This window comes from Pecten maximus, chromosome 1, assembly GCF_902652985.1.
Source record: "Pecten maximus chromosome 1, xPecMax1.1, whole genome shotgun sequence".
NCBI classification, from domain to species: domain Eukaryota; kingdom Metazoa; phylum Mollusca; class Bivalvia; order Pectinida; family Pectinidae; genus Pecten; species Pecten maximus.
This window is the reverse complement of record NC_047015.1, coordinates 19904102-19924739: the sequence shown is the minus strand read 5'-3', so window position 1 is coordinate 19924739 and position 20638 is coordinate 19904102. Positions and strand designations below refer to the sequence as shown.

At 38.2% G+C, this 20638-nt stretch overlaps 1 protein-coding gene across 3 annotated transcripts; it reads right to left on the bottom strand.

Annotated features, from left to right (window-relative positions):
- Nucleotides 1–11475: 11475 nt before the first annotated feature.
- LOC117327240 (TNF receptor-associated factor 6-B-like) lies at nucleotides 11476–20180 on the bottom strand. Of its 3 annotated transcripts, none has more exons than XM_033884143.1 (7): nucleotides 20092–20180; nucleotides 18751–18944; nucleotides 18208–18280; nucleotides 17657–17764; nucleotides 16389–16544; nucleotides 13559–13723; nucleotides 11476–13146 (listed from the first exon to the last, which is right to left on the bottom strand). In XM_033884143.1, exons 1-7 carry the CDS (start codon nucleotides 20113–20115, stop codon nucleotides 12937–12939), a joined length of 930 nt encoding a protein of 309 aa, XP_033740034.1. In that variant the 5' UTR covers nucleotides 20116–20180; the 3' UTR covers nucleotides 11476–12936. The 3 variants fall into 3 exon arrangements, with proteins under 3 accessions (XP_033740034.1, XP_033740051.1, XP_033740042.1); XM_033884160.1 differs by having other exon boundaries at nucleotides 18766–18944; XM_033884151.1 differs by having other exon boundaries at nucleotides 18751–18932; nucleotides 20092–20148.
- Nucleotides 20181–20638: the final 458 nt, after the last annotated feature.

Genomic DNA, 20638 nt, shown 5'->3' with positions numbered 1-20638 from the left:
TATGTATGGGGATATGGTATACTACTCCCGACATTTTGTTATATGTATGGGGATATGGTATACTACTCCCGACACTTTGTTATATGGGGATATTGTACACTACTCCGACACTATGTTATATGTATGGGGATATGGTACACTACTCCCGACACTTTGTTATAAGTATGGGGATATGGTACACTACTCCCGACACTTTGTTATATGTATGGGGATATGGTATACTACTCCGACACTTTGTTTATGTACGGGGATATGGTACACTACTCCGACACTATGTTATATGGGGATATGGTATACTACTCCCGACACTTCGTTATATGTATGGGGATATGGTATACTACTCCGACACTTTGTTATATTTGGATATGGTATACTACTCCCGACACTTCGTTATATGTATGGGGATATGGTATACTACTCCCGACATTTTGTTATATGTATGGGGATATGGTATACTACTCCCGACATTTTGTTATATGTATGGGGATATGGTACACTACTCCGACACTTTGTTATATGTATGGGGATATGGTATACTACTCCCGACATTTTGTTATATGTATGGGGATATGGTACACTACTCCGACATTTTGTTATATGTATGGGGATATGGTACACTACTCCGACACTTTGTTATATGTATGGGGATATGGTATACTACTCCCGACATTTTGTTATATGTATGGGAATATGGTACACTACTCCGACATTTTGTTATATGTATGGGGATATGGTATACTACCGACATTTTGTTATATGTATGGGGATATGGTACACTACTCCGACACTTTGTTATATGTATGGGGATATGGTATATTACTCCCGACACTTTGTTATATGTATGGGGATATGGTATACTACTCCCGACATTTTGTTATATGTATGGGGATATGGTATACTACTCCCGACACTAGGTTTATGTATGGGGATATGGTACACTACTCCCGACACTTCGTTATATGTATGGGGATATTGTATACTACTCCCGACACTAGGTTTATGTATGGGGATATGGTACACTACTCCCGACACTTCGTTATATGTATGGGGATATTGTATACTACTCCCGACATTTTGTTATATGTATGGGGATATGGTACACTACTCCGACACTTTGTTATATGTATGGGGATATGGTACACTACTCCGACATTTTGTTATATGTATGGGGATATGGTATACTACCGACATTTTGTTATATGTATGGGGATATGGTACACTACTCCGACACTTTGTTATATGTATGGGGATATGGTATACTACTCCCGACATTTTGTTATATGTATGGGGATATGGTATACTACTCCCGACACTTTGTTATATGTATGGGGATATGGTACACTACTCCCGACACTTTGTTATATGTATGGGGATATGGTATACTACTCCGACACTTTGTTATATGTATGGGGATATGGTATACTACTCCCGACACTTTGTTATATGTATGTGGATATGGTATACTACTCCCGACACTTTGTTGATGTATGGGGATAAGGTATACTACTCCCGACACTTTGTTATATGTATGTAGATATGGTATATTACTCCGACACTATGTTATATGTATAGGGATATAGTATACTACTCCCAACATTTTGTTATATGTACGGGGATATGGTATACTACTCCCGACACTTTGTTATATGGGGATATGGTACACTACTCCGACACTATGTTATATGTATGGGGATATGGTACACTACTCCGACACTTTGTTATATGTATGGGGATTTGGTATACTACTCCCGACACTTTGTTATATGTATGGGGATATGGTATACTACTCCGACACTTTGTTATATGTATGGGGATATGGTATACTACTCCCGACACTTTGTTATATGTATGTGGATATGGTATACTACTCCCGACACTTTGTTTATGTATGGGGATAAGGTATACTACTCCCGACACTTTGTTATATGTATGTAGATATGGTATATTACTCCGACACTATGTTATATGTATAGGGATATAGTATACTACTCCCGACATTTTGTTATATGTACGGGGATATGGTATACTACTCCCGACACTTTGCTATATGGGGATATGGTACACTACTCCGACACTATGTTATATGTATGGGGATATGGTACACTACTCCGACACTTTGTTATATGTATGGGGATTTGGTATACTACTCCCGACACTTTGTTATATGTATGGGGATATGGTATACTACTCCGACACTATGTTATATGCATGGGGATATGGTACACTACTACGGACATTTTGTTATATGTATGGGGATATGGTACACTACTCCCGACACTTCGTTATATGTATGGGGATATTGTATACTACTCCCGACATTTTGTTATATGTATGGGGATATGGTACACTACTCCGACACTTTGTTATATGTATGGGGATATGGTACACTACTCCGACATTTTGTTATATGTATGGGGATATGGTATACTACCGACATTTTGTTATATGTATGGGGATATGGTACACTACTCCGACACTTTGTTATATGTATGGGGATATGGTATACTACTCCCGACATTTTGTTATATGTATGGGGATATGGTATACTACTCCCGACACTTTGTTATATGTATGGGGATATGGTACACTACTCCCGACACTTTGTTATATGTATGGGGATATGGTATACTACTCCGACACTTTGTTATATGTATGGGGATATGGTATACTACTCCCGACACTTTGTTATATGTATGTGGATATGGTATACTACTCCCGACACTTTGTTTATGTATGGGGATAAGGTATACTACTCCCGACACTTTGTTATATGTATGTAGATATGGTATATTACTCCGACACTATGTTATATGTATAGGGATATAGTATACTACTCCCGACATTTTGTTATATGTACGGGGATATGGTATACTACTCCCGACACTTTGTTATATGGGGATATGGTACACTACTCCGACACTATGTTATATGTATGGGGATATGGTACACTACTCCGACACTTTGTTATATGTATGGGGATTTGGTATACTACTCCCGACACTTTATTATATGTATGGGGATATGGTATACTACTCCGACACTTTGTTATATGTATGGGGATATGGTATACTACTCCCGACACTTTGTTATATGTATGTGGATATGGTATACTACTCCCGACACTTTGTTTATGTATGGGGATAAGGTATACTACTCCCGACACTTTGTTATATGTATGTAGATATGGTATATTACTCCGACACTATGTTATATGTATAGGGATATAGTATACTACTCCCGACATTTTGTTATATGTACGGGGATATGGTATACTACTCCCGACACTTTGCTATATGGGGATATGGTACACTACTCCGACACTATGTTATATGTATGGGGATATGGTACACTACTCCGACACTTTGTTATATGTATGGGGATTTGGTATACTACTCCCGACACTTTGTTATATGTATGGGGATATGGTATACTACTCCGACACTATGTTATATGCATGGGGATATGGTACACTACTCCCGACACTTTGTTATAAGTATGGGGATATGGTACACTACTCCCGACACTTTGTTATATGTATGGGGATATGGTATACTACTCCGACACTTTGTTTATGTATGGGGATATGGTACACTACTCCGACACTATGTTATATGGGGATATGGTATACTACTCCCGACACTTCGTTATATGTATGGGGATATGGTATACTACTCCGACACTTTGTTATATTTGGATATGGTATACTACTCCCGACACTTCGTTATATGTATGGGGATATGGTATACTACTCCCGACATTTTGTTATATGTATGGGGATATGGTATACTACTCCCGACATTTTGTTATATGTATGGGGATATGGTACACTACTCCGACACTTTGTTATATGTATGGGGATATGGTATACTACTCCCGACATTTTGTTATATGTATGGGGATATGGTACACTACTCCGACATTTTGTTATATGTATGGGGATATGGTACACTACTCCGACACTTTGTTATATGTATGGGGATATGGTATACTACTCCCGACATTTTGTTATATGTATGGGGATATGGTACACTACTCCGACATTTTGTTATATGTATGGGGATATGGTATACTACCGACATTTTGTTATATGTATGGGGATATGGTACACTACTCCGACACTTTGTTATATGTATGGGGATATGGTATACTACTCCCGACACTTTGTTATATGTATGGGGATATGGTACACTACTCCCGACACTTTGTTATATGTATGGGGATATGGTATACTACTCCCGACATTTTGTTATATGTATGGGGATATGGTATACTACTCCCGACACTAGGTTTATGTATGGGGATATGGTACACTACTCCCCGACACTTCGTTATATGTATGGGGATATTGTATACTACTCCCGACATTTTGTTATATGTATGGGGATATGGTACACTACTCCGACACTTTGTTATATGTATGGGGATATGGTATACTACTCCCGACATTTTGTTATATGTATGGGGATATGGTATACTACTCCCGAAACTAGGTTTATGTATGGGGATATGGTACACTACTCCCGACACTTCGTTATATGTATGGGGATATGGTATACTACTCCCGACATTTTGTTATATGTATGGGGATATGGTATACTACTCCCGACACTTTGTTATATGGGGATATGGTACACTACTCCGACACTATGTTATATGTATGGGGATATGGTACACTACTCCCGACACTTTGTTATAAGTATGGGGATATGGTACACTACTCCCGACACTTTGTTATATGTATGGGGATATGGTATACTACTCCGACACTTTGTTTATGTATGGGGATATGGTACACTACTCCGACACTATGTTATATGGGGATATGGTATACTACTCCCGACACTTCGTTATATGTATGGGGATATGGTATACTACTCCGACACTTTGTTATATTTGGATATGGTATACTACTCCCGACACTTCGTTATATGTATGGGGATATGGTATACTACTCCCGACATTTTGTTATATGTATGGGGATATGGTTTACTACTCCCGACATTTTGTTATATGTATGGGGATATGGTACACTACTCCGACACTTTGTTATATGTATGGGGATATGGTATACTACTCCCGACATTTTGTTATATGTATGGGGATATGGTACACTACTCCGACATTTTGTTATATGTATGGGGATATGGTACACTACTCCGACACTTTGTTATATGTATGGGGATATGGTATACTACTCCCGACATTTTGTTATATGTATGGGGATATGGTACACTACTCCGACACTTTGTTATATGTATGGGGATATGGTATACTACTCCCGGCACTTTGTTATATGTATGGGGATATGGTACACTACTCCCGACACTTTGTTATATGTATTGGGATATGGTATACTACTCCCGACATTTTGTTATATGTATGGGGATATGGTATACTACTCCCGACACTAGGTTTATGTATGGGGATATGGTACACTACTCCCGACACTTCGTTATATGTATGGGGATATTGTATACTACTCCCGACACTAGGTTTATGTATGGGGATATGGTACACTACTCCCGACACTTCGTTATATGTATGGGGATATTGTATACTACTCCCGACATTTTGTTATATGTATGGGGATATGGTACACTACTCCGACACTTTGTTATATGTATGGGGATATGGTATACTACTCCCGACACTTTGTTATATGTATGGGGATATGGTATACTACTCCCGACACTTTGTTATATGTATGGGGATATGGTATACTACTCCCGACACTTTGTTATATGTATGGGGATATGGTATACTACTCCCGACATTTTGTTATATGTATGGGGATATGGTATACTACTCCCGACACTAGGTTTATGTATGGGGATATGGTACACTACTCCCGACACTTCGTTATATGTATGGGGATATGGTATACTACTCCCGACATTTTGTTATATGGGGATATGGTATATTAATCCGACACTTTGTTATATGTATGGGGATATGGTATACTACTCCCGACACTTTGTTATATGTATGGGGATATGGTATACTACTCCCGACACTTTGTTATATGTATGCAGATATGGTATACTACTCCCGACACTTTGTTATATGTACGGGGATATGGTATACTACTCCCGACACTTTGTTATATGGGGATATGGTACACTACTCCGACACTATGTTATATGTATGGGGATATGGTACACTACTCCGACACTTTGTTATATGTATGGGGATTTGGTATACTACTCCCGACACTTTGTTATATGTATGGGGATATGGTATACTACTCCGACACTTTGTTATATGTATGGGGATATGGTATACTACTCCCGACACTTTGTTATATGTATGTGGATATGGTATACTACTCCCGACACTTTGTTTATGTATGGGGATAAGGTATACTACTCCCGACACTTTGTTATATGTATGTAGATATGGTATATTACTCCGACACTATGTTATATGTATAGGGATATAGTATACTACTCCCGACATTTTGTTATATGTACGGGGATATGGTATACTACTCCCGACACTTTGCTATATGGGGATATGGTACACTACTCCGACACTATGTTATATGTATGGGGATATGGTACACTACTCCGACACTTTGTTATATGTATGGGGATTTGGTATACTACTCCCGACACTTTGTTATATGTATGGGGATATGGTATACTACTCCGACACTATGTTATATGCATGGGGATATGGTACACTACTACGGACATTTTGTTATATGTATGGGGATATGGTACACTACTCCCGACACTTCGTTATATGTATGGGGATATTGTATACTACTCCCGACATTTTGTTATATGTATGGGGATATGGTACACTACTCCGACACTTTGTTATATGTATGGGGATATGGTACACTACTCCGACATTTTGTTATATGTATGGGGATATGGTATACTACCGACATTTTGTTATATGTATGGGGATATGGTACACTACTCCGACACTTTGTTATATGTATGGGGATATGGTATACTACTCCCGACATTTTGTTATATGTATGGGGATATGGTATACTACTCCCGACACTTTGTTATATGTATGGGGATATGGTACACTACTCCCGACACTTTGTTATATGTATGGGGATATGGTATACTACTCCGACACTTTGTTATATGTATGGGGATATGGTATACTACTCCCGACACTTTGTTATATGTATGTGGATATGGTATACTACTCCCGACACTTTGTTTATGTATGGGGATAAGGTATACTACTCCCGACACTTTGTTATATGTATGTAGATATGGTATATTACTCCGACACTATGTTATATGTATAGGGATATAGTATACTACTCCCGACATTTTGTTATATGTACGGGGATATGGTATACTACTCCCGACACTTTGTTATATGGGGATATGGTACACTACTCCGACACTATGTTATATGTATGGGGATATGGTACACTACTCCGACACTTTGTTATATGTATGGGGATTTGGTATACTACTCCCGACACTTTGTTATATGTATGGGGATATGGTATACTACTCCGACACTTTGTTATATGTATGGGGATATGGTATACTACTCCCGACACTTTGTTATATGTATGTGGATATGGTATACTACTCCCGACACTTTGTTTATGTATGGGGATAAGGTATACTACTCCCGACACTTTGTTATATGTATGTAGATATGGTATATTACTCCGACACTATGTTATATGTATAGGGATATAGTATACTACTCCCGACATTTTGTTATATGTACGGGGATATGGTATACTACTCCCGACACTTTGCTATATGGGGATATGGTACACTACTCCGACACTATGTTATATGTATGGGGATATGGTACACTACTCCGACACTTTGTTATATGTATGGGGATTTGGTATACTACTCCCGACACTTTGTTATATGTATGGGGATATGGTATACTACTCCGACACTATGTTATATGCATGGGGATATGGTACACTACTCCCGACACTTTGTTATAAGTATGGGGATATGGTACACTACTCCCGACACTTTGTTATATGTATGGGGATATGGTATACTACTCCGACACTTTGTTTATGTATGGGGATATGGTACACTACTCCGACACTATGTTATATGGGGATATGGTATACTACTCCCGACACTTCGTTATATGTATGGGGATATGGTATACTACTCCGACACTTTGTTATATTTGGATATGGTATACTACTCCCGACACTTCGTTATATGTATGGGGATATGGTATACTACTCCCGACATTTTGTTATATGTATGGGGATATGGTATACTACTCCCGACATTTTGTTATATGTATGGGGATATGGTACACTACTCCGACACTTTGTTATATGTATGGGGATATGGTATACTACTCCCGACATTTTGTTATATGTATGGGGATATGGTACACTACTCCGACATTTTGTTATATGTATGGGGATATGGTACACTACTCCGACACTTTGTTATATGTATGGGGATATGGTATACTACTCCCGACATTTTGTTATATGTATGGGGATATGGTACACTACTCCGACATTTTGTTATATGTATGGGGATATGGTATACTACCGACATTTTGTTATATGTATGGGGATATGGTACACTACTCCGACACTTTGTTATATGTATGGGGATATGGTATACTACTCCCGACACTTTGTTATATGTATGGGGATATGGTACACTACTCCCGACACTTTGTTATATGTATGGGGATATGGTATACTACTCCCGACATTTTGTTATATGTATGGGGATATGGTATACTACTCCCGACACTAGGTTTATGTATGGGGATATGGTACACTACTGCCGACACTTCGTTATATGTATGGGGATATTGTATACTACTCCCGACATTTTGTTATATGTATGGGGATATGGTACACTACTCCGACACTTTGTTATATGTATGGGGATATGGTATACTACTCCCGACATTTTGTTATATGTATGGGGATATGGTATACTACTCCCGAAACTAGGTTTATGTATGGGGATATGGTACACTACTCCCGACACTTCGTTATATGTATGGGGATATGGTATACTACTCCCGACATTTTGTTATATGTATGGGGATATGGTATACTACTCCCGACACTTTGTTATATGGGGATATGGTACACTACTCCGACACTATGTTATATGTATGGGGATATGGTACACTACTCCCGACACTTTGTTATAAGTATGGGGATATGGTACACTACTCCCGACACTTTGTTATATGTATGGGGATATGGTATACTACTCCGACACTTTGTTTATGTATGGGGATATGGTACACTACTCCGACACTATGTTATATGGGGATATGGTATACTACTCCCGACACTTCGTTATATGTATGGGGATATGGTATACTACTCCGACACTTTGTTATATTTGGATATGGTATACTACTCCCGACACTTCGTTATATGTATGGGGATATGGTATACTACTCCCGACATTTGTTATATGTATGGGGATATGGTATACTACTCCCGACATTTTGTTATATGTATGGGGATATGGTACACTACTCCGACACTTTGTTATATGTATGGGGATATGGTATACTACTCCCGACATTTTGTTATATGTATGGGGATATGGTACACTACTCCGACATTTTGTTATATGTATGGGGATATGGTACACTACTCCGACACTTTGTTATATGTATGGGGATATGGTATACTACTCCCGACATTTTGTTATATGTATGGGGATATGGTACACTACTCCGACACTTTGTTATATGTATGGGGATATGGTATACTACTCCCGGCACTTTGTTATATGTATGGGGATATGGTACACTACTCCCGACACTTTGTTATATGTATGGGGATATGGTATACTACTCCCGACATTTTGTTATATGTATGGGGATATGGTATACTACTCCTCCCGACACTAGGTTTATGTATGGGGATATGGTACACTACTCCCGACACTTCGTTATATGTATGGGGATATTGTATACTACTCCCGACACTAGGTTTATGTATGGGGATATGGTACACTACTCCCGACACTTCGTTATATGTATGGGGATATTGTATACTACTCCCGACATTTTGTTATATGTATGGGGATATGGTACACTACTCCGACACTTTGTTATATGTATGGGGATATGGTATACTACTCCCGACACTTTGTTATATGTATGGGGATATGGTATACTACTCCCGACACTTTGTTATATGTATGGGGATATGGTATACTACTCCCGACACTTTGTTATATGTATGGGGATATGGTATACTACTCCCGACATTTTGTTATATGTATGGGGATATGGTATACTACTCCCGACACTAGGTTTATGTATGGGGATATGGTACACTACTCCCGACACTTCGTTATATGTATGGGGATATGGTATACTACTCCCGACATTTTGTTATATGGGGATATGGTATATTAATCCGACACTTTGTTATATGTATGGGGATATGGTATACTACTCCCGACACTTTGTTATATGTATGGGGATATGGTATACTACTCCCGACACTTTGTTATATGTATGCAGATATGGTATACTACTCCCGACACTTTGTTATATGGGGATATGGTATACTACTCCCGACATTTTGTTATATGTATGGGGATATGGTACACTACTCCGACACTTTGTTATATGTATGGGGATATGGTATATTACTCCGACACTTTGTTATATGTATGGGGATATGGTACACTGCTCCCGACACTTTGTTATATGTATGGGGATATGGTATACTACTCCCGACACTTTGTTATATATATGGGGATATGGTATACTATTCCCGACACTTTGTTATATGTATGTGGATATGGTATACTACTCCGACACTTTGTTTATGTATGGGGATATGGTATACTACCCCCGACACTTTGTTATATGTATGGGGATATGGTATATTACTCCGACACTTTGTTATATGTATGGGGATATGGTATACTACTCCGACACTTTGTTATATGTATGGGGATATGGTATACTACTCCCGACACTCTGTTATATGTATGGGGATATGGTACACTACTCCGACACTTCGGTATATGTATGGGGATATGGTATATTACTCCGACACTTTGTTATATAAGGCTTTTTTATTCCGAAACTTTGGTAAATTGTATGTGCATGGTGGATGTGTTATTCTTTATTAACGCCCTTTTATATGTATTGGGATAGTGTATATCATAACGCAGGGTTCCCTTATGGTTCTTCAGTAAAACCGGCAGTATTTGATATTCTAATGAAATGAGACTAAATTTAAAACAATGGAAACGAAAACTTCGTGATAAGTTTGATAAATTACATAAAGTGGAATCGACTAAGATTTTTAGCACAAAACGTGTATTTCTGGCAAGTACTTTACGAAAAAAAAACAGCATCTTGTTGATATTCACAAAATGCCGATGTTTGACTACAGTCTGCCTGTAATGTCACACTAATACCACGTATATACTCAGTTAACACACTTCTTAGAAGTATTGAAGCTCATTTCTACCGTATAAATGAATGACCACCTTTCTCGATGTTTATACATGCTTTATTTGTTTATACATACCATACATCATCGCAACATCCAACGTTAACATGCATTGTTATAAAAATATGATTTGACCATGTTCCTTTTTCCCTTAACGATTTGAAATTCAACTGAACACAAACCGGAGATGGCTTGGAGATACCTCATGTCCAGCAGTTTTAACATTATGTTCTGTGATAGATACTTCAGCATAACGAATACGTTGAAAAAAGACTAAAAACTTGAAAATCAAATTACTTTCACTACATAATTGCTGGAAACTAAAAATAAAACATAAGCTCATTAACGAATATATTGATCCAATGACAAGCCGTCATCAATCACTGCATTGGTTAATACTAATGAATTGTTTAAAGAATCATATTAGAGCAATGCGCCAAAGTCATTTGATACTGCTAATAGTGGGTCAAAAATGACAGAATCTCGCTACTGATATTTTGACGCTTCAGACAGTCCGACGGTAATGGCAGTCGGATGCTATTGGCAGGCTGACACCACGGACAGTCGGGCGATAGGACAGTCTGCCGCCTCTGATATTTTGACGCTACTGGCACTATGACGGGAAAGGCTGTCTGACGCTACTGACAGTTAGAAGCAACGCTGTAGTCTGTCATGTGACGCTATTGACAATCTGACGCTGTAGTCTGTCGTGTGACGCTATTGACAATCTGACGCTGTAGTATGTCGTGTGACGCTATTGGCAATCTGACGCTGTAGTCTGTCGTGTGACGCTATTGACAATCTGACGTTGTAGTCTGTCGTGTGACGCTATTGACAATTTGACGCTGTAGTCTGCCGTGTGACGCTATTGACAATCTGACGTTGTAGTCTGTCGTGTGACGCTATTGACAATCTGACGCTGTTGTCTGTCTTGTGACGCTATTGACAATCTGACGCTGTAGTCTGTCTTGTGATGCTATTGACAATATGACGCTGTAGTCTGTCGTGTGACGCTATTGACAATCTGCCGCTGTAGTCTGTCGTGTGACGCTATTGACAATCTGACGTTGTAGTCTGTCGTGTGACGCTATTGACAATTTGACGCTGTAGTCTGCCGTGTGATGCTATTGACAATCTGACGCTGTAGTCTGTCGTGTGACGCTATTGACAATCTGACGCTGTAGTCTGTCGTGTGACGCTATTGACAATATGACGCTGTAGTCTGTCCTGTGACGCTATTGACAATCTGACGCTGTAGTTTCTCTTGTGACGCTATTGACAATCTGACGTTGTAGTCTGTCGTGTGACGCTATTGACAATCTGACGCTGTAGTCTGTCGTGTGACGCTATTGACAATCTGACGCTGTCGACATATTTACCACTATTGCTAGCCTGACGATATCTTAGACATTCTGACGTTACCGTTAGCCCGACGCTGTTCAAGTTTTGATGTTATAGACAGTCTGAAATGATGATTTAAAAAATGGATTGTAAACGAGTTAGACAACATTAGTGTCATCAGCAGTTCCGGGAAACTCGTCGATGGATAGTTGCTGTTCTCTTTGCTGCAACAACACCTGGCGAATATTTGTAACCTCATTTACCAGCTCGGCAATATGTCGATCCTGTGTCAGCACATGGTCCATCACGTAGGAGAGATGGGTGTGGCAGCTGTCTTCGAGGTGGGATGCCATACATAATCTCGTAGTCTGTAAACATAAAACAGATCTACAATTAGTCATTGTTCGTTTTTCTTTTTAAAATATGAAAATACGTTAAATGGGAAATTAAGAATGCAACATTTGGATAGTACAGAGTGCTTTACTTTAAGCAAAAATAAACAAACACTGATGATCAAGTCGTGTGTACACATGTAGTAGGAAATGGGTTAACTTTCTAATACGGCAATATCAAATTTGATATGCATCAGTTGTATAAATCGAGTTATGATATCAGTATGTTCCCCTGGTAAAGCCTTCACCTGAATGGCCTGTAAGGTATTATCTGTATCTAATCAACAAAATTACATTCTACACACAATCGCCAAAATAGGGACTTTTAGTCAAAAGCACGCAGGGAAGTTTAAACATGGTTTAATTTAACCATGGTAGAAAAGCCTACCGTTACTTGACAGCCATACACTTTGAAAGGACAGTCGATGATTGTGATTGGACAGTCCCCGGTCTCCTTGCTCATGTGACTGCCGATGTCTTTCCGTTTGATCCCGACCTGACCACACTGCAAACACTGGACAGGAAAGTTCTGACACACCAGAACCTCGTGTTTCTGTGTGAAAAAAAAATACGTTATTCAATGGCTACAATATCTAACGTTAATATAGAAAACACGTGTTTCCGTGACAAGGAAAAGGTCATTACTTCTTTTGTCACTTGTCGTCTTTTCGTAGACAATAAAGTGGAAATGCAAAACGTCACAGATAAGTTGTTTTTTCGAGCCATATATAAGTCACTAATATAGCAGTATTCTTTTTCAAAACAAACAAAAAACCTCCACATAGAAGTCTGCAAGACCCCTGTCAACAATACAGACTTGTGTAAATATTGATGCATTGCGAAACAAGTATCAAATTTCGCAATATCATTAATTCCCAAAATTCACCTAAATATGTCATTTTTACCCCAAAACTCCTCACACTTTCTGAAAGGTGAGAGAAAATACTTCTGACAGAAATAAATGTATAACAAAAACAAAAAAAAAGAATTCAAATAAGGATTGAATGTTTCAACATTCCCAGTTCAATAAATTTGTCTCATGCAAGAGCACCTCAATTCATCACCCCATGAAAGCAACATTCAATCCATATATTTTTGCATTTTTCCTAATAAATTGAAGAGGTACAAGTCTTCAGTTACTAGAACTTATGTAAGTCTCATGGTTTGTGCTAATAGAAAAAGTCCGTCATTTAGATCATTACCAAACTGTATTCTAGTTCTAATAACTGTCCGAAGACTTGTACCTCTTCAATTCATTAGGAACAATAAGTGTTAATTGAAATATAAGGATTGAATGTTGCTTTGGTCGATTTCTTCGAGTGATGAATTAAGTTGCTCTTAAGACAAATAATATTTGTCTCAAGCAACTCAATTCATCACCCCATAAAATCGACCAAAGCAACATTCAATCCTTAAATAAATTTCTGAAATTCTAAAGTTTGTAACCCCAAAATAGGTTAAATTACTTTCTTTTACTTTATCATTATCTACTGAATAGCTTGCATCAGAGCACAAGTTTGTGTGTTTGTGTTGTGTGAACAGTTGATAATACTTCATGACTTGAAATGAATTAAATGATGTAGCCGCCATAATTCAAAGTGAGTGTGAAATCGATCAAATCCTCGGGTTTTCATACGTAGACAGCTGACCATAAACAAATGTCGGAGTCTGCGATTATGGCCAGTTTCGGCGGAGTAATATTTAGGGAACTAGAACGAATAATCATACCCAGCATGTACAGAATGTACCTACCGCCTTATCTGATGGAGACCATCAGAAATCGCCCGTTCGTCCAGAGCTACGACACTGGAGCTTACATGAAACATAATCGTGAAATGAAGGATCATTGAAAAGGTTCACAGTCGGTACCGGTATGTGTCCTTATGCCCCCATCACACTAAGACAAAGACCACGAAGACCGCACTGCGTCCTTAAAATTTCGAGAAACGCAGCGGGGTCGTGGCAAAAATGGAGAATTTTGCAGTTGTCACGTTCATATTACGCCCTCATTACGTCCTTGCTGGGTTCTTACTACGTCCTACACGTTTCCACTAAGACCTTATCTCGCGCATGTTCGCGCGTGCACCACGCTCTGTGTGTTCTTAATACGCTCTTACTACGTCCAAAAAGATCTTTCTACGCGTGCATTACGTAATTACTACGTTCTCTCTGCGTTTGCCCGTTCCCTATAAATACAACTTGACTTGTTTCTTTTTTCCATTCCCCTGCAATATTCACAATATGCCGCCGAGAAAATCCGGACAGTCCAAGACAGGCCGTGGTGGGAGAGGCAGAGGTAAAATTCTAAAAAATCCACCACCAGTTGCCAGCGTTGTTGCATCCGAAGCAACCAACGATTATGACGAAGAACCGAATTTTTCGACTGGTACAGGCAGGGCAGAGAAGTTCTTGATAACTTGTAACCATCTTCTTTTGTAGTTTGAACGAAAGTGATAATGAATTAAACTTGAAATGAGTATTTATACAGCCGATCCTCTGGACGTGGTTTTGACGTGGTGGTAACCTGTGACAGACGTGTCGTAAACTTAATGAGCACCGTAAGAACGTACTGGAAACCTAACGTGGTCATCAACAACGTGGTATTGGCGTACCTTGGTCATTGTACAAGCGTAGAGAGGTCGCAATAAGAAGTACATTGACGTAGCAAGAACGCACTGACAACGCAATGAGAACGTAATACAATCCTTTCCATCAGCGCTACGCTTCCACTGCGTCAATGAAGTTCTCATTGGGTTTTGGTTACGTCATTACCACGTCAATACCGCTGGTACTGCGTCCCTGTTACGTTCTTACTACGTCCCGATTGGACCACGTCCTCGCTACGCTTTTTTTTAACATGCTCAAAGTTTGTTCACGTCCTCCAGGTCCATGAAGACCATAACACGTCCTTATCGGTCTCTATTGAGTCTTTACTACGTTGTACAAGTTCTTTCTGCGTTCGCATTGCGTTCTTCAATTTTTTCCAGGACGTGGTTGGACGTAGTGGGAACGTGACCTAGTGTGATGGGGGTATTACACGGGTGGGATGTCCGTGAAAAATATATGGTTATCAAGTTCTTATAACTTTTTTTCCTTTTTTTTTTTCAGTTTTTTGTTTTGACAGAACCATTTCTTACGTGGAAGTATGTGTAGCGGTTTAAAATGTATTTTAGTGTAGGTGTGTGTTCATATTTGTGGGGCTTTGCCAGTAAACTTACCGACATGATATTGTGAGCCATCTGTTTCTGACAGTGGGGACAGAAAACTATCCTCAGGGAGCACTCCTCCTGGTGATGGGACATGTCCTTCCGGATCACGCGCACTCCACATCCGTTCTCACAGGAAATCACTTTATACATGCATTGTCGCTCATGCTGAAACGATAGATGCATAAAACATTAGCCTCTAGACCGACTCTAATACGGAATGTCCTAGTGCTTAAATTCGTCATCTAGTCGAGGTATTGTGACTAAAAATGTTAAAGTGACTCCCTGTAAATAGATAAACTGTAAAGTCAGTAGAATACTACGGTTTAAGAGACAACGTTCGATAATATTCCTCAAGATATAGGGGCTCAAAAATAGCCATTCGCCTTTTCCACGTACGTAACTCGTGTGAAGATTCATTTTCGTCCATTTTCTTCACATGGGCCGGGGTAGTCATTTTTACCGAATTTGCTTTTCTCTTGATGCTCAAATCAAAACCCAGCCACTGTGTCATTATTGCTCCCTCTCCCATATTGACACTGACTTTCGTTTTGTCTATTGTTACATTTACTCAGTGAGACAACTTGTCTCCATCTATAGACACAACTCCTTGATAGAAGTGGCAAAGCATGAGAGCATAACTAATGTTGGCTTCAGTGACGTCACTTTGAAATGATCTCTATGATATATAAAGGATGAACCAACTTATTAGGTACTATATATATTGCACGTTAAAAATGATCGAGGCTGTGCAACGGAGGGAAACCAAGAGCAATCACACGGATTTGAGGAAATGTCCTCTGCAGAGAGGCTTGGATTACCAACAATGGCCTTCAGAAGGAACAGAGGTGACAGGGTTGAGGTCTTCAAAATTACGAACAATTTCTGTGATGGTAAGACAGTAGATGTTTTGAAAATATGGAACAACAACGTCCAAAAGCAATTAAGGACAATGGCCAATTAAAAATTATCCATGACATCCGGAATTTGTTTTTTATTGAGCTTGCGTGTAGTCAAAATATGGACAAATCTGCCATGGGAAGCGATATCGACAACTTTAAAAAATAGACTAGACGGGCATTGGGTGGATCAACTTTTATATTATCATAAAACTGAATTCTGAAATGTTATCACAATTAATTTATCAATCATTATTTATTTTGTATATTTGATTCCGGTGTAGAGGATATTAATTGATTCTGTACTGGTGATAAACTTAAATTATTAACATCGCATGTGTGTAGCTGTTTATAGGTTACATGGTGTTATATCTTAATTACCTCGCTGTAGTTCCGCAGTTCACCATTCCAGCCACATTCATTTTGAATGTTAGGACAGCGGACGTTTAATGACAGAACTTCCCGCTTAATGGCGTTGTCGGAAAATAACTGTAAACAAACAACAAAACCATGTAAACAACAACAGAGCATTCTATCAAATCATTAAATACATTCATGCTGTCCCAATTACATTGTCGTATTATACATGCAATTATTTCATGTTACGCCATCTAGTCCATTACTTCACGGAATAAAAATACACGCGTCTGTTAATACTTATTAGAATAAAATACACGCGTCTGTTAATACTTATTAGAATAAAATACACGCGTCTGTTAATACTTATTAGAATAAAATACACGCGTCTGTTAATACTTATTAGAATAAAATACACGCGTCTGTTAATACTTATTAGAATAAAATACACGCGTCTGTTAATACTTATTAGAATAAAATACACGCGTCTGTTAAAATACACCCAATATATAAATGTAGTATGTCTTGGCGCGCGCCGGGCTGGGACAAGATAGATAACCCCGATAGTTACTCACCTCTTTCTCTATGTGGAAGTACGTATTGTCTACGGGACATCTCGAGAATGGTACCCGGATATTGTTTCGGACCCTTAAAAAGAAAAACATACACTTACACATAAAAACAGGATAAACTGCATATCACAAAAATATGTCGAGGAATAACACATGAGCTTACAGTCCTATACTAGTCCAGATTCAAATTAATATACATGTACATTTAGAGAAACTAATAATCTGCATTTTTTATTTTAGAACGACTTTTATCCCAGTATATTTTTATATCATATAACATGGTTGCTATTTCCATTTCTGAATAAAAAAACCCCTTCTAAATACTCATTTTAATGAAATATGACAGGAACTAAAAAAAGAAACACCAGAAAGCAAATTTGTGATATTTTTTCCCGAAACTGTTCACATTATTTATTCTCGAACCTGAATACAGAGTATCGGGTTCATAAAGTATTTCTATGGATCTTCATTTTTTACACTACATTGTACTATACAATACACGTATGTTACAAAGATTTCGCTCTCCGTTTTATTTTACAAACATACTGTGAACACACGTACGTCGGTAGGTCGAATGTTCCTCTTATGCACGCCTTACAGAAGCGATGTCCACAAGACGTCTGCACTGGCTCCTTCAGGACACATAAACAAACTGGACACATATATTTCCTGTCTAGATCCAGATCGAACAATGGTTCCGGTAAAGTTTCCGTCGACAGACTCGTAGACTGAGAGAGTTGCTGAAAAGGGGAAAATATAAACATATGGTACACGCAGCTAATTCATTTACCGAGACTATAGTCGTTAGGAAGTTCAAAGCTAGCTGTCACAGGTGATTCTTTCCGACTACATGTACACATCTCTCGATTCCCAGGCCGTACACGCTAAAGTTCGTTTAGTTTTAACCTATTTTATTTGAAGATATTCAAAAGGAATCGGACAAAAGTTATACAACTAATAAACGTCCTTTGTCATAAACATGTATGATATGGTATTTACAAATGGCAGCATATGGGATATAATATAAAGATAAGTTTTATAAAAAATCAACAATTACTATATAAAGTGACAATACGCAATTTCAAATGTCATACCAGTACCCACAATTTAAAGTTCGTCATTAACCAAACGCCCTAGGGTCTATAGGTATAAAAGATACATGTATTAGAAATACCACTAAGATTATTTATAATATTTATGATAACGGAAGTACGGAAAGGACATGTATAGGCTTAGCCTGTTGTCCAATCCATTTTTATATCTAAATTCTATCTCTATTATAAAATATTGTATGTAAATTAATTCAAATGCTTGATTGAATAAAATATTTTGAAATGAAATAAAAGATATATAGTATTAGACATGATTTATATGAAATGCAGATTAAGAGAGTATACAGAGAGTAATGATAATTCATCTAACGTTACGTACAAAACATTATACTTATATATGTAATGAGGATATTCTCAAAACAGGAACTTCGACTAATTCACACATACAAACAGTGAAAAACTATTATGAAAATGTAATACCCAACGTAATTTCACATTGATTATTGGATGCTTTCGCCAGTAATAACAATTCTCCTCTGTGACGATCGAATCGTACCCATGTATAACGAATCACTCAAAATAGACAAAACAACGCATAATGAACCACGGTAAGCCTTACGACGGGTATATCTATTAATAAATGTTAATTAAGAAACTCTACCGTTCATATAGGAATTAGTCGATTGTGCTAGAACATTCGTTTCATGATTCAAGGATGCAACATAAAAGGTACACAACAATGTTATTGATAATATTCTTATGTGTCATGATAATTGTGCAATTTCTTAATTTTAACCACTATCTTTCTAAAAAAAACACTTCACAAAATACGTACCTGATCATTAACTGTCGCTTCCATGGCTTACGCTTGATATGCTTTCGTCCTGTGGATTGACGATAACTTAGTGTTTTTGTACGTGTACCAGCACCTTCTGATAACTACTCGATGTGTTCACACGACCCAAGCAGGCGTGTCGGATTGACAGGTGAGCAACGCTACTACAAAGCGGCCCGACCCTTCGTACTTGTCACGGACAGATGACCAGTTCCACTACAAAGCATGCCGACACGGTCTCATTACGTGTTGTTTTTAAATATGTCAAATGCAATATTATGCGATCACTACTAATTAATTTGATTAAAAAAAATAATTGCAAGGTATGATAAATTTGTTACAAATATACATGTACGTCGTAATACAATATATATATTCTATAATAAATTCTTATAACTCCATAACTAAATAAGGTGTAATATTTCCACAAATGATGAATAGGTCAATTGGCAGTTGAAACACATCGACAACGGTAGAGTTTAAATGTCTAATATAAGGCCAGCTTTTATGGTTTACATAATGATCTAATCGAGGGAAAGTTTCCTGA